This window comes from Acomys russatus, chromosome 28 (genome assembly GCF_903995435.1).
Source record: "Acomys russatus chromosome 28, mAcoRus1.1, whole genome shotgun sequence".
Taxonomy (NCBI): Eukaryota; Metazoa; Chordata; class Mammalia; order Rodentia; family Muridae; genus Acomys; species Acomys russatus.
The window spans coordinates 2,465,427-2,487,520 of NC_067164.1; the positions used below are offsets into that span (position 1 = coordinate 2,465,427).

The 22,094-nt window shown below is 42.4% G+C and overlaps 1 protein-coding gene across 1 annotated transcript in view; it reads right to left on the reverse strand.

Moving 5' to 3' along the window:
• Positions 1-22,094, reverse strand: part of Scfd2 (sec1 family domain containing 2) — a 309,492-nt gene that overhangs the window by 282,794 nt on the left and 4,604 nt on the right. Inside the window, exon 2 of the mRNA XM_051170885.1 lies at positions 16,042-16,210. Coding sequence (XP_051026842.1) covers positions 16,042-16,210 — 169 coding nt within the window. The remainder of the gene's footprint in view (positions 1-16,041; positions 16,211-22,094) is intronic.

A 22,094-nucleotide genomic window follows, 5' to 3' on the forward strand; every position in this document is an offset into this window, starting at 1 on the left:
TCTGACTGAGCAACTGCCTCAGCTGTCCCGCTGCTCACAGCTTCTGTGGAACGCCCAGTCTGCAACTATAGAAGCCCTCTTTATAATTAGATATCCAGTCTTAGAGCTCTTCTAAAGGACCCTAAAAAAACTCTCTATCTATTATCCTTAATTTAAATAAATGAACAGATAAATTACATGTCATGCCCTATATGTGGGGGGATACAGATAAAATAAACTTCCAACGATATAAAATCTGGAAGCTTTCATATTTATAATATAAAAGTAAAAACATTACAAAAATGTGCTATGAGTTACAATTATGACTGAATAGATTCTATGCAAATATAATCCTATCTGGGAGGATAGGGACTGAGAGAGTAACCTCTACTGCAAACTACAAACTAGTACAAAGAAGCAAAAGCTCTAACTGCAGCCAAAGGAAGAAGTAATAGCTACTTAGGACAGGGAATGGTAAAGAGGCTCAAAGAGGCTATCACATCATAGCTACAAATGAGAAAAGGGCATTTTAGGGCATGAGAAGCCGTACTTGTAAGACACCTGAGACTGTTTTGCTCCTTTCTAATACAAGGACAGTCTTCACCATAATTCAAAAGTAGGCCTATTTGCTATGGGGTTTTGAAGAAAACATCCAATTTCTCTAAAGACTGGAATGTTCTAGGAACCACTGAAGAATGCTGAGCAGGCAATTTACATTCCCAGGTTCCCGAACGTATGGTCCACAATCACATCTACTTTTTCCCAGTAGAAGCACCTCTCCTCAGACCCCAGGTCTCGGTCTCAACAAGAAGCTGCAGAGTAGAGCATCACTACCCTCTCCCTTTCCGTGAGAATAGACATCTCATTCATACAGTGCATCTCCAAGATGGCAGTGGGTTAACTAATGCGGCGACTGCCCATTAGCTTACAGAAATATCTAGAGTGCATGCTGCAGAGTCAGATAAATCAGTGTCAAAACTCCAAATATTGTACCCATCACCCAATCCGAAGACATGGCCTGCTGTACCTCCTCTTAAGCACAAGACTTCTTTCTCTTCTTTGCTAAGAACTTTCTTCCTAAAAGCACTGGTCTCTTCTAAAATGTCACCTTATCAGAGTGATATGAAACAGTGAGGAAGCGACCCCAGTGCCTCATGCTAGCCACTCTGCCCTCCTCACTGGACGTGACTGCTCTACTGGAACTGTGCCACCGCTAGACTTATTATATGTTTCTGTGTCTAATTGTTGCATATGTTGCTCATGATAGGTGAAGAAGTACTTCTATGAAAGCAGGGACTCTGCTTCATTGCCAACATTATCTAGAATGGTACCAAGTCTGCAGTAGGTCTCCCAGTAAATAGTATACTGCAAGTAACATAATTAAGTGTATATAACCTATTTCATTACGATGAAAGGAATATGAATGGCTTCACAAATTCAATACAACAACTTGCAGAAAGCTCTTTTCTGACTCCCTAAATGTAAGTAGCTGTGTTGTTGCTGCCACCATTATTACTCTGACTGAACGCCTTACAGCGGGGTTTAATACATAGGCAATCCACCTAGTTACCGCATGTTTTTACTCATAAATTCCTAACTGTACACATACACCCACTCCAGGCTCCCACTCTCTGGCCCTTGTGTACTAAGACACCTTTGAAGAAATACAGGCTTCCCAGGATTCCTCACACCGACACAGAGGCCATGCTTCCTTGGAAACTGCTTTGTCGATAGCAACAGTTCTGTTCTGTCTGATTTCATAGTGTGTACTTCCTGTCCTAAACAGTACTTTATTTTATTTCATGATTGTTTCATGCGTATGTTGTGTGCATGTGGTGTCTGTGTGTGTGTGTGTGTGTGTGTGTGTGTGTGTGTGTGTGTGTGTGTGTGTATGTGCGGGCAGATGTGTCATTTTGTGTGCACATCGCAGCAATGTTTGGCAGTTAGAAGACAAGCTTTAAAGAGTTCCTTCTCTCCTTCCTCTGATGTGCGGATATAACTTAGGGCAGCATGCTATGCAGCCAACACCTTTAACTGCTGGGCCATCTTGCCAGCCCTTCAAAAGTTCCTTTTTTAAAAGGCATTTTATGTGTACAGGTGTTTTGCCTACATCTATATCTGTGTACCTTGTGCATGCAGTGTCTGCAGAGGTCAGAAAGGGGCAGAACATCTCCTGGGACTAAAATTACAGACCATTGTTAGCTCCCATGTGGGTGCTGGAAACTAAGTCTGTGTCCTCTGGGAGAGTAAGCAGCGCCCTGAAGAACGTCCTACACTATTATGCTACCTCCGTATCAAAGATGGCCATCCATCTTAAGTTTCCCAAGCAAATATCCACGAACTAATTCAAATTGTCTGAATAAATACCCTGAGGACAATCAAACCATAGTGTATTAGTTACTGTTTTTCACTGCTGTGAACAAATACATGGCAAGAAGTAAATGGAAGGAGGGTTTGTTTCTTTAGGGATAAAGGGATCACAGCCCTCATTCCAGGGAAGACATGGCAGTGGGAACACGAAGTAGCTAGTTAGATTATGTTCCCAGACAGGAAACACACTTCACTATTCAGACTCAGATGACTGTCTTTTTTTTTTTTTTAAGTCTGGGACCTTGCCCATGGGAAGCTGCCACTCACATGCAGATGGATCTTCCCTCCTAAGTTAAACTTGCTTAAAACACTGACAGGGGCACATCACTGGGTGTGGTTCTAAGTCTCACCATGTTAAGAATCAAGATTAGGCATCACAAACCTACTCCTTATCAACTCAATCCCCGAATATACTTAAAACTTAGCACCATCTCTGTTCCTCAAATACTCACGAACATTTTATAATGCACAATACATTCAACTCATGTTTAAAAGGTCTTCCAAATGTTAACAGTTCTAATATTGTTCCAATGCCCAAAGTCTCTTCTGAGACTCAAGGCATTGTAAAATCCTGCAAAATCAAAAAGCAAGTTATAGATTCGACTATACAAAGGCACATTCCAAAGGAGAAGAATGGGGCTACCACAAGGAAACATTAAACCTAAGTAAAAACCAAAACCCAGCAGTTTGATGTAATGTAATGGCCTCTTAGGACCTCCTTGCAGGAAAGCCTACCCTATAACACACTGATTGGGCCTAGCAGCTTTCTAGAACTTTGGTGAAAGCCTCTACGGCCCTGTACACCTTACTTGTATGACTAAAACCCAGCACCATGTAGATGAGAACGCCAATATCTGATGTCCACTTGTCCTACACGTCTATTACAGCAGTAGTGGACTCTATGCCTTAGCAGCTTACCTTATAAATATGGAGAAATCAAGTTGTCTTTAATCAGGAAACTTCCTTTCCCCCTGTTAGCTAGCTTCCATAGCATTAGAAGGTGTGTGGAGGGGGCAGAAGACAAACAGCAGTCTTACCCAGCTGCGATCCAATGAGCTGCAGTCATGGTCAGTGTGGCAGGACATGAAGAACATGGGTGCAACAGTGGCAAGAGTGTTACGGGAGTGGCCAGTGGCCTTCTGGGGAGTGGCCAGCGGCCTTCTGCTTGGACTTAAGGCCTGCTCCACAGGAGAAAACACACGCCTGATCCTGTAAGTCTGGCCAAGAACTGGGAGCTCAAGGGCCCCAGAAGTGAGCTCACTATTATTATGTTGGTCATTTTTTAATTAAATCTTTTTTAACTTAAGGATACACATATAAAACATAATTTTAAAGTTTATTTTCAAATACTATCAGCACATTCTGTTTTCAAAGCACTTTAGACTTTATAAAGCATTCCTCAGATCTATGCCATATTCACTAACTCATCCTAAAGAGCCACAGAGAAACCAAGCCATAAGTGAAGGGCACTCGGGCCGAAATGGCACAGTGGAGGCCATGTTCATGTAACAAGTGTTACACTGAGTGAGCAAGTTGCGGAAGAGAGGCCGCTGGGCAGAATGCTGATTATTCTCAATAGTTTCTGCTGGGTTCTTTTCAAGTCCTTAATTTCCTTAATATCCACTATTCTCTCTTTAAATTGGCACATGAGCCCCATACAGGAAAGGCTACAAGAATGAAGAGTGAAGTCGCCTACGTATTTAGAAGACACAGGCCCTCCAGGTGACCGAGCCCCACCAAGAGCACTGGGAACAAGGCAGGAAGACATCCAAATGCCCCATCACCACCCTGGCGACAGCCTGACTGCTGTCACACATGGGTCACACAGAAGCCAGGCCCCACTGCCCGACCCAGAGAATGAGTTACCCTGCCACAGACGCCCATCACTGTGCAGTGCTGCCTGTCTGCTGGCTAGAAAATCTCTTAAATCTTTTAAGTCATCTTACAAAACAGAATTGTTTCAAGAACACTTTAATTAATCTCCTCTCTTTTCACCCTCTCCTCTTCTTCCTATTGCTACATAAGCAATAAAGAAGATAATAGTCTCTCAAGATTTTGTATTCTTTCGGGGTTTTTTGTTTTAAATAATATCCTATTATTCCCCTTGTCATCATTAGTCACTAACAGTCATACTGTTACACAATGCTAATTATGTCCACTTCAACTTTATTGTATAAATGCTCCCTCTCCCTGAAAAAAAAAAAAAAAACAACCCACAACTTTCTAAGGAGGGAGAGATTGCTCCAGAGGTAAATAGCCTACCACAAAAGTGTGAACCCACAGAAAGAGCAAATTATAATCTGTAATCCCAGTGTTCCTATGGCAAGGTGGGAGGTAGAGACAAGAGGCTCCACAGAAGACTGTGGGTCAGCTAGCCTAGTAAACTCAGCGACAAATAGGAAACTATGTCTCAAACAAGGTAGAAGGTCAAGGTCAACATTCAGTGCTGTCCCGTGGCCTGCATGCATGTCAGGGATATATGCATTTGTACTCTCACGCATGAACATACAGGGAAAGGTTTTATTTTCCTTCCGAATTTTCAAATTTTCCAAATAGATGTACATACTTATGACATATATTATATACATATATTCTTTTAAAAATGGAAAAACAAAACACCATGGTCTAAGTTGTCTAGAGAGCACTTCTAACCCTATTCTCCCTTTATATTCCTGATACTAGGAAAGATAGGAAAAGTGCCATTCAGCTGTTTCCCAATTCCTGAAACTGACAAACTGAGCCACTCACCTCATGTCCTGGTTTCAGCAATTTTTTATGTGATAAGGGTTGGAACCTCTTACCTTGGACAGGCAAAGCAGGACTCTGCTGGGTCTGCCTGCCTTTGTCATCCCTGACGCAAAAGGAGTAACTGTTGTCCTCTTTTCTGGTTGTCTCTTTTGGATGCTGGGCAGAGCCTAAGAACACTTTGCGGGAAGGTATTTGAGGTATTCTGGGCTCTCTTACTTATTCCCTAATACCTCCACCGTACACGTGGCTGCTTTCCTGTCCTGGGGCTGACCTCTATGGCCCTAACTCAAATGGCATGGCTTTCTCTCCCTATCTTCCTCTTCCTCTTGCTGAGATTTACAAATCTCACAAATCTACTAACAATAATAGAAAGAATTAACAAAAAGACATCCCAGACAAACCCCTACCCAGATCTAGCCAATGGACAGGACATTCTCCACACTTGAGTGGAGAGTGGGATATGACTTTCTCACGTACTCTGGTGCCTCACATTTGACCATGTCCCCTGGATGGGGAGACCTGGTGGCACTCAGAGGAAGGATAGCAGGCTACCAAGAAGAGACTTGATATCCTATGAGCATATACAGGGGGAGGAGGTCCCCCTCAGTCACAGTCATAGGGGAGGGGAGTAAGGGGGAAAATGGGAGGGAGGGAGGAACGGGAGGATACAAGGGATGGGATAACCATTGAGATGTAATAAGAATAAATTAATAAAATAAAGTAAAATAAAAGACATCCCAGAAACTTGTAGACAGTAAGCTCAGCACGTTTCTTCCATTTGCTTTCCTTTTCAACTCCTACTTTCCAGACTTTACTTTTAATCCACTGTGGTTACTGGAACACAATTTTGTTACAATTCATTCTTTGAAGTATGTGATAAGATAGTAGTATGTTTGTCTTATGAAAAGACGCATTGTGTTGCTAAGAAAAATCCTTCAAGTAACAAGCTATACTTAGCTTGCTCTATTTAAGACTAGTTAAAGTGTGTGTTGGTTTATCACGGCTGTCATTGTTACTGTGTTTCTGTTGGGATGCGAGACTGGTGACACAGATCCTGTGAGTAAGGCCAGCTTCCCTGTGCACCATGATGTTACTGTCAGTAACTATAAGATGCCAAATGCATAAATGTCTGTTCTTTCTTATTTGCTTTCTTGCATCCATAAAACTAAAACTGTTTTGACAAAGGACCACGTTTGAAGACGACAACAATAAGAACCTGCCACAGATACTGTCTTAAAGTCTTTCAAGAGACTTCTTGCGTGAAAATATGGTCCTTTCCGTGCATTCCTGGCTCTTTATTCACTGTAATTACTAAGCTCTTAATGGAATTTTAGAAGTCGCCCTTGGTTTGGCAAGTATGAAATGTCACATTCAGTCTACGAGAAATAAACAGGAAATAGTCACCGGCAAATAAAGTATCAAGACAGCAGCATTAATTTTTAAAAGATGCTTGAATGTTGAGTCATAGCACTACTTCAATCAAGTGGAAGGCATGTAATTAAGAGGCTGATGTTGAACTAGGAAGACACACTGTCATCTCATGAGCAAACCTGTGGAAATGGTTTCTTCATGGTGCACAGGGAAGCTGGCCTTACTCACAGGATCTGTGTCACCAGTCTCCTATTCCAACAGAAACACAGTAACAACGACAGCAGTGATAAACCAAGACACACTTTAATTGGTCTTAAATAGAGCAAGCTGAGTCACATTTTGTTTCTTGCAGGTATAATGACTTCCATCAGGGTGAGCCTGATGAACTAACTAACTAAAGATGTCAACAGTCACCTTTCCTCTTGACTGCTATTTTAAACAATTCAGCTTTAAGAAACAGATCCATTAGCCTTGAGCTCAAAAAAGTGCAAGAATTACAATACAGGAGACATTTAGACACTTGAAGCTAGTCCATCATTCTGTGAAAATACCAGCAATTCCTGCAGCCGCGCATTCATCAAGCAACTGCAGCCTCTGGAGCTAGATCTACCAGAGAAACCAGAATGGAGTGTGTTCCTTCAGGTCACACCAACAGCAGCTCCGGGAGAACAAAACATTCGTCCAAGGCAAAGGTCAGAAGGAAGCCGAGGAACTGACAAGCAGGGAAGTAGCCAGACACACAATAGAATTAGAATCAATTGAGCTGGAGTAGCTTGGGCAAGGGGTCCACGGGAAATCCTTCCAAGGAAATGAGAGAGGTATGGATGCAGCCAAATTCATCCACTTTGACATTCTCCAAAGCAAGTACCAAGTCAGTCCAGGCCCGGTGACTCATGCCAGAGATTGCTGACTTCTAAGGACAAGTGAAGGGTCCTTTTTGTTTGTTTGGTTGGTTTTGGTTTTGATTTCTGACACAGGGTTTCTCTGTGTAGACCAGGCTGGCCTCGAACTCACAGAGATCCGCCTGCCTCTGAGCCTCCCGAGTGCCTCTTGATTAAAAGCGTGCGCTACCACACGCAGCAACTGAAGGATCTCTTAACAACTGACCAATGTGATCACATCGGTATTGTTGAACCATCACTTAGAATTTATAGTGCTGACCAGAGCTGAGGACTGGGTTTGAAGCTGCCCTCAGCCACTGAGCTACAACCCTATCCGTCTTTTGACATTTTATTTAGAGATAGGATCTCACTACGCTGCCCAGGCTAGCCCTTAATTCACTCAGTAGTCCAAGCAGGTCTTGAAGTTTGCAGTCCTCTTAACTCAGCCTGTATGATTATGAAATTATACAGTTTGAGGCCATCTGCCTTTAACGCCAACACTCTGGAGGCAGAGTCAGGCAGGTCGCTGTCTCAATAAATATAAATAAATAAGTAAATAGATCATCGAGACTGAGCTAAGGCTGAAAACAGAAGGTGCTGTTTGCTAGCAGCAATTATAAAGAAGGCCCAAAGGAAGCAGCAGCTTGCAGGAAGGCCAACAGGTGGAAGGCCAGAGCACTGACATTAATGCAGCTGCAGTCAAAAGTATGCGCATATGGGAGGAAACAAAGGAGAAAAGAGCTAGGCAGTGGTGGCACTGTGGCACTTGCCTTTAATTACAGCACTCAGGAGGCAGAGGCACGGGGATCTCTTCAGGCTGAGTTCAAGGCCAGCCTGGTCTATATAGCAAGTTCCAGGACAGCCAGGGCTACATAGAGAGACCTTGTCTCAAAAACAAAATAACAAAAGCAGGCCCTTGGTCAAGTCATGAAGCTTGGTTGCAAAGCCACTATAAGTAGGCTCAATTTTATTAGCAAATATATTTTATTATGAACTTATTAACCGAGAGTACTTCACTTTTAACCCAACTAACCTCAACAATAGGAAAAGAAAATTAAAGAATACAATAATGAAACTGTAAGGTCATCAGTTCCGAGGAGCGATTCTCCTAGCGTAATCAACAGGATTTCTTCTGCTGGAACCTGGAGCAACCAGAACCTGAACCTCAGCCAGAGCCTGGAGCCCTGAAGCCTTCCCTCGAGCGGTTCTCTCTAGGAGCATCTCGAAGTGGAGTGATGAACAGCCAAAACTATCCCAAACTTCCAAAGGCCCTGCCTCTAGTTTTTGGCTCACAAGGATGGTTAACAGCCAATCTCCCCCCACACAGTGGTTCGACTTCTAGGGGGATAAATATCACCTGCTCTCTCACAAGTCTTTTTCCTCATCCCCCACTGGTGATCTAAACAAAAAATATGTTTATCTCTCCTTCACCAATGCCCTGAAAGACAAGAACTCCACAGAAGCTGCTTTAGAACAGAGGGGTTGGGCTGGGGTGAGAGGCTGGGTGGGGGTGGAGTAGAACCAAAGTCAAACAAGAAACCCAAACTCACAGCAACAGTCTCAGCCTCTCACACAGGAGCAGTAACTGAAAAGATCATTCTAAGGAATGTAGTCACTCTCATATGTACTTAAAAAAAATCTCAGGGCTGGAGAGTTGGAGCTCTGGTTAAGAACATCTGTTGCTCACCCAGAAACCCCCAGTACCTCCAGCTCTAGGGATATAACACAACGCTCTGGCCTCTCAGGGTGCCCACCAGTGTCTGTTACACACACCCCCATTAAAAAAAATAACTCTGTAACTATCAAATAAAGGAAAAGGCCTGCTAGCAAGAATGGCAGCAAGTGTTAAGAGAAAGTGCTGTAAACTGGGCAGTGGTGGCGTACTCCTTTAATCCCAGCACTCAGGAGGCAGAGGCAGGTGGATCTCTGTGAGTTCGAGGCCAGCCTGGTCTATAAAGTGAGTTCAAAATAGCCAGGGCTACAGAGAGAAACCCTGTCTCAAAAAAACAAAGGGGGAGGGGGAGGGAGGGGGAGGGAGACGGAGAGGGAGACGGAGACCGGTGGGTTGTAAACACAGCTGAAGGACAACCTGGGCATTCTCTGAATAACTCCGGTCTGTACAGGATGAAATTGAAACAGAACCCAATACAGCCAGCAACTGGTTAACTCCCCAAGAGTTAGATTTTCAGGGCTGATACCTATTTCTCTCTTGGCAGTGAACACTGCCCAATTAGGAACAGAAATCACTTACTTGTCATTCAAATATAGTAAGTCTTTCCATTCCTTTTTCCACTGTAGCCAGCTTCAGAGGGTCCCTGACTTTGTTTAAAGGAGCCATAGTTTCCATTTAAATTATGAATCCCAAAGCTACAATGACCTAGAGTTCAGTCTTCTCACAACACAGAGACCACAAGCCATTTCAAATTCTTCAATGTGGAAGAGGCTGAGGGGTTTGAATGTGCATTCCCTATGTCGAAGAGGCAGCATGTGAGCAATTACAGACAAGAGCATCTACCTGCAAGCCCTCTCTACTAACATGTAATTCAAACAGAATTCTGAGAAGTATATATGTTAAACATAATTCTCCATCACAAAACAACAGCTTATAATAGCTCTGTTATTTTCAATTAATTCAATACTTTATACTGGGCACTTTTATTCTCTATTTTCCAGAGGAGAATCCATAAATTATTCATAAATTCTGTTTTCAAAAGCTGAGCCTAAAGAATCTCTCAGTCCTTTTTTCCGCCCTTAACTTCTACAAAAGTAAATAAACAAAAGGTTAATACCTACCTTGTAGAGATGCTTTTGAATAAATTGACAATGCAGCTTAAAACAATACTGTGGCACAGAATGCTAGGGTTTTTTTTTTTTTCTTTCTTTCTTTCAAAGTGACACAGACAATGAAACGCATTTGGAGAAAGAATACTCTTTAAAAGCAAAACAAAATACATAACCAAGCAATGCACACACACATACACACACACACACACACACACACACACACACACACACACACACACACTTCCAGAACTGGGGCATAGCTCAGTCTTCAAGTCCTAACATGCACCATGCATTGGGTCAACCCTCAGCATCTGAACAACAAAGCAGTCTCATTCAGAGACTTTATGAAACAAATCAGACAGAGACACAGGCAATCACACAATGTTCAGTGATGTTTCAGTCAACCTTGGACCACACTCAGGATGGTGCTCCTCTAAAAGCTAGTGAGCATCTATTGAGATTTTTGCACAAAGCATCGATCACACATTTGTGGTGGTGCTAGTAATACTGTGCTGTCAGTTACAGGAATGTATAGTGCATAAATTATACACAGTACCTGACTCCCAATGATCACAGTAAACACTGTTAGTGGTTTAATGTATGCACTATAATTTCCTGTTATTATTTTAGACTATGTTCCTTATTTTTATGTATTCCGTGCATGTGGGAGTGCCCACATGTGTGCCATGGTACTCACCTGGAGGTCAGGGGCCAGTTCAGCTTGTATGAATCTGTTCTCTGCTTCCAACACACGGGGTCTAACTCAGGTTGTCAGGCTTGGTGGCAAGCACACACCCCATTTCTCTTTCCATCTCTATGGCCCCCCTTTTTTACAGTATTTGTTAACACGATGACTATTTTTTAAATATTTAACAAGTATAATATAAAACACTCATGCTGTTGTTTGACATGACCTTCTTTAAGTCCTAACTTACCCCATCCCCAGATGCTGCTCTGGGTGTGTAAATACAGCATCTACCACCATTCATTCATTCACTCACTCATTCATTCACTCACTCATTCATTCACTCACTCATTCATTCACTCACTCATTCATTCACTCAGTTGGTTTTTCATTCACCATCTAAGTTCCAGGTACTATTCCAGGTAATAGGACACAGTGGTGAAGAAAACTGACAAGTATCTTTACTATGGGATCTCTCTGCCAAAGAGTTCTCTCTGTCTCTCTAGTAGAGAAAGAAACCAAAATAGAGCATAGGCAACTATAATAGAGCAGCACAGGGGGAAAAATACAAGTGAGACAGCAAATACAAAGTGCTAAAGATGGACGTGAAAGGACTCACTTGGGGCAAGTGTGTGAGGAAAAGAGTCCACAGTGGAGACCACTAGGTCTCAAGAGCCAAGCACTTGAGGCAGGACACGGCACAGCCTATGCAAAGAATCGGAAGCAAGCCAGCACAGCTGGAAAGGGGCAGATGACAGGTGAGAAAGGGAGGGCCTAGACAGCCAGGTGGCCCAGTCTCGCAATCCACTGCAAGTCCTCGGCTTTCCCTGGGAAGAGTGTAGGAGGAACAGGAAAAACGGGCCCTGCAGTCAGAGAATTCAGCAGCCCTGGGCCAGAAGCAGGTGAAGTGCACACAGCTGGAGGAGCAGGTAGAAGCCCCTGAGGATGCTGGGAGACTAAGGGATTAGAAAGAGTGGGGCTTGGGGCCAAGAACAAAACCCACTTCAACAACAAAAAGGATTCTGCCTCCTTCTTGCCAACTATGTTGCACAGAATCCTGGGACGGGTGGACAGGGACAGCAACATCACGCTGTAAGGTATTTATGTTCTAGATTTCTCATTTCCATTGGCAGGGACTTCAATGGCTGCAATTGCAAACAGCCTATTATGAAAATTGTATTCCCAGTAAATTTTTATTATGAAGGCTTATATCATACTTAGAAACCTGCTTTTTAAACACTATTCCATTGCAAGCGTGATCATTGCCAAGTGCCCATCTGTTCTGCATTTATCCCCACTCTCCTTTCATTGAGAAGCTCCTGGGGACCTGTCAGAGGTAGAAGTAGTTATTGCTGTTGTGATGGATAGACAGTGCATGGTGGAAAACTGTCACGAACTTCAATTCTTCCTTTGTGGACAAATCATTCAATGCAACTACAAACAAAGCCACCATTTTCCTCCACTTATTGCTTCTGATTTCCCTGTGACTTTTACAATGCACTTCATTGTCATCGTTTCTCCAGCCCTGCCGTCACTAAAGCTCTCTGCTGTGCTCAGACCCCTCTAGAGATCATCTTTGATATTTGGGGTCACACTGCCATCTCTGGGTGTCACTTAAACTCATTATCTATAACACTCATTCATAGTCCAATGAGAAAAAGAAAAGGGCACCAGTGAAGGCAAAGACCACAGAAATGGACACAGCCTAAGTGTTCAGAGGTGGAGCTAGGTCACAGGAGAAGGCTAGGTAGAATGAACTTTGTTTAAACTTCAAGGAGAGGTTAGAAATTATTTAGAGCCTACATTTTTTTAGATGAAATACTAAGGTACAGAAAACGTGTCAGCATGGTTTGGTTGTGAGTGCCTGAAAACACCAATTCAATTTAGCTTAAACAATGAAGAAAAATATATTGCCACATAACTTGAGCCTCAACAGTGTGTGAGGACTCAAGGACCGCTCTTCTTACAGCAGTCCTGGTCTGCTGAATCACAAAAGACTTGAGCAAGAAGACGTTCCCTCTTGTCTCGTGCCCATTTCCTAAGCAATCGCGGGCGAGGAGAAGGGCATTTGGGATGGACACAGCTGAAGCCTTGAACTAAGCCTGATGTAGAAGGAATGTGCTGGCCACAATCAACACATCACTTGCGGAGCTAAGGCTGCTCTCAGTCCTCGCTGTCCTGTCACGTGTGGAAGGATTCAGGTGTCTTCCTGCACTCTAGTCAACGCAGCTCCTCTCACCTTACAACCTTTTCTCAGGAGCTTACTTGTCCTTTTTCTAATTACTTTACGCTTCTACAAGAGGTACGGGGTAACGGTGAGCACTGACGCAGACCAGAGCCCTGCCACTCTAAGTGCACACGGCCCCTTAAGGCACATGACAAAACTCACTTGGGATTAGAATGGAGGATGCTGGACTCTGTCTCCCAAATTTGACGGACATAAATCAGTTAATGCATCTCAAGTGTCCATGAGCTGCATGACAAATCCTCTCTTGCGTGTGTTCTATTAACAAGGGTTGCCTGCTGTCCTGTCTCCAGCTGTCTCTAGAGCACCACCTCCCTCCATGCCGCATGACATCAGCATAACTCTAACTTAGCATGGCACCTCCCAACCCTGAGTAGGCAAAAGAGGGACAAATGCCAAGATGGGCCTATCCCACCAGGTTCTGCACTCCAAGGCCTAAGCAGGCTAACTAAAAGCCAGGAAGCAGGTAAAAGCCAGTCTCTCTGACGTCAGGCCTTCAAGAAGCTTTTCCTGAGTTTTTGCTCCCTAGACTCTATTTCTACTTTCAAAACTTTGATCAACATTCTTGCTTTGATTCTATTTGTTGTTAAACACCTTTTAACAATACCCTCTTTTACTGAAATATGCTAATAAAATTTCTGTTATTCTATAAAAATGATCATGAACAAACATTGGATTAAATAATGAAGTGACTTTATTTTGTGTCTTGTTGACTTCCTGAGTCTGGCCAAGAACCCAGCTCCCCTGTGGGCCCCATATGGACAGCACAGCAGGGGAAGACAGTGGCTCCGAATCAGACATGCTGCTCACATTTCTAGCTCCATGCCTATGCAATTTACAGTCTCGTTACCTCAATTTCTGTATCTGAAAAGTAGGGAACTCTCCCTTATTGACTTACTGTGAAACTTAAATGACGTCCTAACTACAAAACACTTGGCGATGAGCTTGACACAATAGTACATTCTAGAAAACGTTAGCAGAGCTGACAGCGGTGGTGCCTGTAAGGATGTCTTTCTCCTTCATGGTCGTCACACAAGGCCCTGGGCGGCGTCTTTTTACACCCTTGTCATGTGGACCGCATTTCCAAACTTGCAGCCACAGTCCACCCAAGGCACGGCCTCCATGAGATCAACCTGGACACCTATCAGCAGGGAAGCTCAGTGGTGGCACTTCCGGTCCTGTCTCTGCTTCTCTTATTGTGCAGAACGCATGACTTCACCCCCACAGCGCAAGCGTTCCATGAAGACAAGGATGCTGGCTTATCTTCCTTCATGGCCTCATATTTCTTAGCTCACAGGCAGACCTTATCTGTTAGTTTCCAATCGCAAGGGCCTTAGGAAGAGCTGAGAGCTCTAGCTCTAGTTGCTCTTATGTAAGCACAGAGAGAAGAAAAATGTCTCAAACTTCCCATTTTCCCCCCATGCTAGGCACCAGCGGAAAAAAAGCTGAAAACTTCAGGCGCTACAAATTAATTGCAAAATGGCAATGGTAAGAAATTCCAAATCTATCTATACCATTTCGATTTAAAGTCATACTGCCAAAACATCCTGTTTTATTTAAAAATACAAGATTGATAAGGACAGTAAGTACTCTTGTTTCATTACTAATACACTTAAAAAACAGTAGCAGAGCCTAGAGGGCTGGGTCAGCTAGTTAAGAGCACCGACTGCTTTTGCAGAGCTCCTAAGCTTGGTTCCATTACTCATACGGCAACCCACAGCTGTCTGTAACTCCAGTTTGAGGAGATGTGACACCTTTTAACCTTCATGGGCATCAGACACGGTACACATAAATTCATTACGGCAAAGCCCTCATACAGATAAACTAAATAAATAAATAGCCTACAAAATAATTCTCCTAAGAATTGTAGATGAAGGAAAAAGGTAAAAGGCTGGAACAACTATGTTTTTATTGTCATGCCTAGAGAAAAGTTCTTTCTGCATGACTTAAAGTATATATGTTCTTTCTTTGATTTCTTGAAGTGTATGAAAAAGTATACCTAGAAACAAAAACATTACCCAGTGATGTCCAAAAGCATATAAATTAAATATAAAACATGACACTGACTCATAGCTATATGGGCTGCATTTAGTCATCTGAGGAAGCCAAGTATGGAGTAAAACTGTGGAATCCCAGACTTAATTCCTACAAAACTATCTATCACATAAAGATCATAAGTAGACTCACTTCTCTGATGCTGATAAAGGCTTAAACTACATTTAACGACACTCCTCAAAAATGCCATGCTCTTTGGCTTACTATGCTTAGTCGGTATGATTATTTATATATTTATTGTTGGTTTGTTTGTTTGTTTGTTTGTTTGTTTTTTGAAACAGGGTCTCTCTCTGTGTAGCCCTGGCTGTCCTGAAGTCACTTTGTAGACCAGGCTGGTCTCGAACTCATGGCAATCTGCCTGCCTCTGCCTCCCGAGTGCTGGAATTAAAGGCATGCACCACCACGCTTGGCTCAATTATTTATATATTTAAAGGTAGTATTTTCCTAAATATTATCCATTGTGAATTTTTCTACTAGAGTAGCGTTTCATTTATTCATTCATTTTCCTTTTATTTTTATTTATTTTTTTTTAAAGATTTATTTATTATTTATACAGTATTCTGTCCATACATGTGCCTGCCCACCTGAAGAAGGCACCAGATCTCATTACAGGTGGTTGTGAGCCACCATGTGGTTGCTGGGAATTGAACTCAGGACCTTCGGAAGAGCAAATAGTGCTCCTAACCTCTGAGCCATCTCTCCAACCCCCATTTTCCTTTTAAAAACAGAATCACATATAGCCCAGACTGGCCCTAAACTGGTTAACTAGACAAAGAGAATCCTGAAGTCCTGATTTTTCTGCCTTCATCTCCCAAGTGCTAAGATTATAGGTTCATTTCTTTTCTACAGAGATACTCATCCTTAGTTAAGAAAAGGAGAGAGAAAAGAATGAGAGAAAACCAAAGCAAAGCTACATGTCTTACCTGGACTGTGCGAGGCAGCCTGGTGCGATCACATTCTGGTTTTCCTCCGGAGCCTGGACAGCAGTGAGTTCTACCATGTTGACCATCACGTCGTTGGTGTGGCCTGGGAGCTGTGGAAGCACTGATATGATCTTCTCTACTAAGTTGTCTCCATGGTGTCCAACTGCTCCTGTTTAACCACACATGCAAATGTAAACTCAGAGTGGAAGAAAGACGCTAGCTCGATGCATGCTTCGTAATGCCCCTTCTACCAAAAGTGACAGATGCCTAGTAACACCAATTTGGAATTTGGCTGTTTGTCACATAAATCATGTTCCCAATTACCTAGCCAACGTGTGCCTCGGGGAGCGAATGTAATGTTCCGAAGACAGGCTTCACACCTGCTTCGGATACTGCTGTATCCACAGCACCTAGTACAGGGAGCGGGCACAGCAGCAGCAGCAGCATGTAGTGGACCAGTTAGCTGCTGTCATAGGTGTGCTGACCTGAAATTCTGAAGCTGGATTCTATTTTTATTTTGAGGATGAGTGCACAATGACCAGGAAAAGCTTGGGGGACAGGGAAGAGTAATAAATTTTCCTGCCACTACAAGCTTATTTCTATACTGACAAAGATGCACTTATTCTAGTTTTCCTGGTACCCACCAGCTCCAACATAGAAAGCAGCCTTTCACCAAACACTATTGAAGAAAGGGAAGAATAAGTGGACACATGGTATCAGCCTACAACAAAATAACATTCGCTGCATTTATTTTATACTTTCTATATACTAAGCATTGCTCCAAGATCTGTAGTTATACTTACCAACTCCAGGGATAATGAATGAAGGATGGGCTGAGGACGTAGCTTAAATGGTAGATAACTTGCCTAACATGAAGCCCTGTTGATTTCCTGTACCACAGAAAACTGAGTGATGGTGACTCATGCCTGTAATCCTAGTACTTGGAAGGTGGAGGCAGGACATTCAGAAGTTCAAGATCATATTCAGCTACACAGTGAGTTTGAGACCAGTCTGCACTCCATAAGCAAGAGCCTGTCTGGATATTAATAGTAAAATTATAATAATAAATGTACTCTAGCTAAAATTCAAGACATAATTCAGTTCAATGCCTTTTCTAGGAAATGAAGTTATATCTCTAAAATCTATCACTGTTTGGTAAGCATCACTCCAACCATTGATGGGACTTGACACAAGTTGCATGCCTACTTCACTTCCGGCCTGCTCACATGTTGCTTCCCAATGCCTCTCTGTCTCTCTGGGATTTGCCATGTCATATGAATGGCACAGAAGAACTATTTAGGAAGGCCAAATCAGGAATCCAAGAAATCATCATCATTACCTTCAGCATCCTCACCCGCTGCAGCAACTAGTACATACCCAGAGCTCATGATGGACCATGTACCAAATTCTAGGCCATGAATTTATCATGTATGATTAACTGTAGCAATAAATCTTTATGTGTGGATTATTATGCTCATTCACACAGTAAAGATTCCACTTAAATCACCTGATTAAGATCCAGTAAACTGCTGAGCGGTGGTGGCGCACGCCTTTAATCCCAGCACTCAGGAGGCAGAGGCAGGAGGCTCTCTGTGAGTTCCAGGCTAGCCTGGTCTACAGAGTGAGTTCTAGGACAGTCAAGCCTGCACAGAGAAACCCTGACTTAAGGGATAAAAGGAAAGGGAGGGAGGGAGGGAGAGAGAGAGATATGGAGGGGGGAGGAATCTAGTAAGCAATGTGCTTACTCATTATAAAGTGTAATGGCTGTTCTTGATTGTCAATGATTGCATCCAAAATTAACTAAACTCCAAAAATGGAGGGCACACCTGTGAGGGCTTAATTTGAAGTAGGTAGATCCACTTCTAATCCAGATCTTTGAAATACTAGACATATGCCTTTAATCCCGATCTTGAGGTGAAAAGACACACATCTAATCTGGGCTACATCTTTTGCTGGAAACCTTCTAAGGGCATAGAAGAAAGAAGCGTTTGCTTTTTGCCAGCTTCCTTCACCCTGTAGCAAGTTCATTCCCTCACTGGCATCATTTCAGGATTCCAGCATATACTGAAGACCAGCTGAGACATCAAGCCTTGTGGACTTCTGTGTTCTTGGACTTTCTGTTCATAGGCAGCCATTGTTAGGTTGGCTGGACCACTGTGAATCATTCTAATAAATCCCCTTTCTATACATAGAGACATATTCACTCTATAAGTTCTGTTACTCTAGAGAACCCTGACTAACACACAAATCAATAACTCAAGCCAGGTGACTGGATTAAGGAAAAAGCAACCCTCAGGCCCCACAAGAGTGAGCCGAGGCAAAGCTGGTATGAGTGCCTCTGGTAATTTCTGATGTTAAAAAGAGCGATCTTACTTTCATAGTGTTTTGGCTATCTGTATTTAGCAGCCTTAAAGAAAACATTTTTCCTATCTTGGTGAGTCTAAAATTCTGTGTGTAATATATATATATATATAGATATATATATATATATATATATATATATATATATATATATATTTCCTGATTGTTTCATAGTTCTTCTTGCTGGAAGTAGTTTCTTGTATATATGTGTAATAAATAAATGTATATGTAAAAATATTTAATAAAAAAACTTTTTAAAGAAGAGTGATCTTAAAAAAAAAAAAAGAAGAAGAAGAGCGATCTTGTGCTGCCAGAAAATGAGCCTTCATTAGGAAAATAACCACGTCTTACTCACGCTTTCTGTGCTTTCTGGAGTTCACAGTACTCAGACTAGCAACTGCTTGCTGAATATGAAACGCATGTCTAGAGAAGTCCCCGCTACCCAGAGCAGGGGTCAGACGAGTAAACGAATTGTATCAGATGTCTTTCTTTCTCCCTCAATTCCCACCTCACTAAATTTTTTGACTCTAATACTCAAATTCTGATCTCTTCCCCCAAGTTTTTCTTTTTTTCTTTTTCTTTTTTTTTTTTTTTTTTTTTTCTCTCATCCATAGTTCTTCGGCACAAAAAAGTGTCTGTATACCTGCGAGTGTGGCATCTGGCTGTTCCTCATTGCCCCATCCTATCCCAAACACGGAGATCTTCAGAAAGCTACATTTCATAAAATTCCCTGCATGTTGAAACTGATGGTAAACCCTCAAAATACGGGAAGTCGAGATGTAAAGTGGCTGTTATTTTCATATAACCAAAGCAGCATTTGTTCTATGAAAATATTATCTACGAACATCCCACATGCTCAAAGGAGAGAAATTACTTTTTTTAACTTTTGCTTTATATATATGATCTTATTATGTAGCCCAGGCTAGCCTGGAGCTAACACTCCTGTCTCAGCCTCTCAAGTACTCGGAGAGTAAGCACATGGCAACACCCCTCACCCATGGGAATAGTTTTGCTTTGTTTTTCAGCCTGTGATATTTATGTTGAAGCAATTCTCCAAATCATATTTTAATTGTCTTCTAGAACTTCTAAACTTTCTATGATAAGTACATAGCTTTTTAATAATAATTAAAAGTGCAATTCGCTCTCGCTCATCTTCCCATGCTTGCTCACTCTCCCTCCCTCCCTCTCTCTCTCTCTCTTGCATGCGCATATACTTATTCTCAAATAACGTCCAGTATTCTATATGTTTTTGATCCTCAGAGCTTATCAACTGTCTTTTAAAGTCAAGAAACTCTCTCTTAGTCATCACTGTCTCACTAGCAGCTGCAACAGTGCAGAACACAGTGGACACCAAATAAATGTTTACTGAAAAAAATAAGGTGATACCATTTTCAACAAGGTGATGGCAAAATTATAAGAAACCTGTCTAGGATGACACATACAAATAATTCCAGACCTTGGAGATGGAGGCAGGAAGATCAGAGTTCAAGGTCATTTTAAGTTACATAACAACTTCAAGTCGATATGAGACCCTGCTCAAAAGGAGTCATAAACAATTTTTCTATCTTTTTGAAACTTCCAATTTCACATATAAGTACATAACTCATCTAATGGTAAATTACCAATACTAGCCTCCAAAATATTACTAGTCTATCACATGAAATGATTGTAAATTAACATCTAAAACAAATATTGGAAGTATATTTCCTTTTGCTCTCTATGTAAAAATACCCATAGAGTAATTTAAATCGAAATCCAAATCATTAAATTCATTTCAATAATTACCAAATCATTTCTCGATATTTAGAAGTTTTTGAGGGGACTGTATTTTCAAAAATGTATTATAATTTATTCAGATTTTTATTCAGATTACACCCCAATTGTTATGCCCTTGCTTGTATCTTCCTCTTCCCACCTCCCTCCCTCTTCTGCCCTATTTCCCTCCCCTAGAACTCTGACAGGTCTCATCCAGGTAGCCTGCATCCCCTTCCTCTGTGTGCCCTCCTGGACTCCCCACTAAGGGAAAGTGATCAAATCGGAGACACCAGGGTTCATGTCAGAGGCAGTCCTGCTCCCCTCCCAACGGTGGAGAACGAGCAGTCCAGAGGCTACATCTGAACAGGCGGTGTAGACAACAGTGGAGAACGAGCAGTCCAGAGGCTACATCTGAACAGGCGGTGTAGACAACGGTGGAGAACGAGCAGTCCAGAGGCTACATCTGAACAGGCGGTGTAGGTTCACTGCATGCATTCTTCTTGGTTGGTACAACAGTTTGAACAGCCCCCTCGGGGCCCAGATCTGGTGGCCTTGATGGCCTCCTTGTGGGGCTCCTGAACCCTTTGGGTCCTTCTATCCCCCCCATTCTTCCATACCACTCTCAGCACTCCACCCAGAGTCTGGCTGGATCTTTAGAAGTTTTTTAGCATAACCTTTTGTTGGCTGCAGCTCTCACTAGCTATATACCAATCTAAGCCACTATTGAATTTACAAAACCTCAACAAATTCTGGAACCATTACTTCCTTACATTAACAGGCAAGACCTCCCCAGTTCCCCAAGCTTGTTGCATCAAAAAGGACCAATCAGGAAAATGTTTGAGCACTGTATCTAAGTATGTTCCTGGATGCTGGGGTCTAGGCCAAATACCAAATGGACCCATGCCAGTAATGCCACCAATGCTGCTACCTACTTCAAATCCTCACCACTCAGGGTCACTCAGGAGAAAAGGCAAACACTGCACTTCCACAACACTAATGCACCACGCCCACTCCATTTTGGTACTCTCAACACCTCTAAGGAGCCACATCTACACCAAAACAGCCACAGGCTACTATTCACTGATGGTCTCAGCAAGTCGAAACTTCTTTTTATTCAGTGGTGCAGAATATTTTAACAGTTAAACAATATAACTTACAACACAAACTTTTATGAACTGAAAACAGCTCTAGATTATTGATATAGGATATCAATATAGAATACTATATTCAAACATCTTTGCAGCAAATGAAACTTGAAGCTGATCATATGCAATTTAATTTGGGTGATTACCCAAAAGACACCGAATAAAAACAATCTAAATTGCAATCTACCCTACAAAGTCTACTTGAGCTTGTCTAAAGGAAAGCATGTCATAATTTTATAATGGAAAACTGACTCCTGCAGGGTGTAGAAATTTCTTGGCTTATTCTATGCCAAAAGGAGATTAATTTCAGATAGGAACACCAATCAGTCTTGGGTCCACACAGCAGAGGACAGGCAAGCACAGCATGCCCCCAGAGCATCATCTCTTCTCCTGCTCTGTCTTCACCACCTCACCAGGCTGTTGCTATTCCACCTGCCATCTTTTATAGATGGCCTCGCCCTCTTGGGAGATCTCTCCAGTTGTAGGGACTCATTCTTTAGGGAGATGGAAATATCTACGGCCTCCTCACAGCATCAGTGACAAGCCAAAGCATGGTTCCACCGAAGCCCAACTTGAGGAACCCATGAGTTTGTTGGGGTTCCTTATAGAGCATGAGTGAGGATTAATGAGAGGAGCATGAGAGACCCCAAAACTACCCCACCACCAAAACTCTCACTCCAGTGCAGATGATGCCTTGCCCACAGATACCCAGATGCAACACTTACCACGTCAGTAAACCTTCTACACGCTATAAATTCTAGACCTCCCAAGACCCCTTGCAGTGAGAGCAGG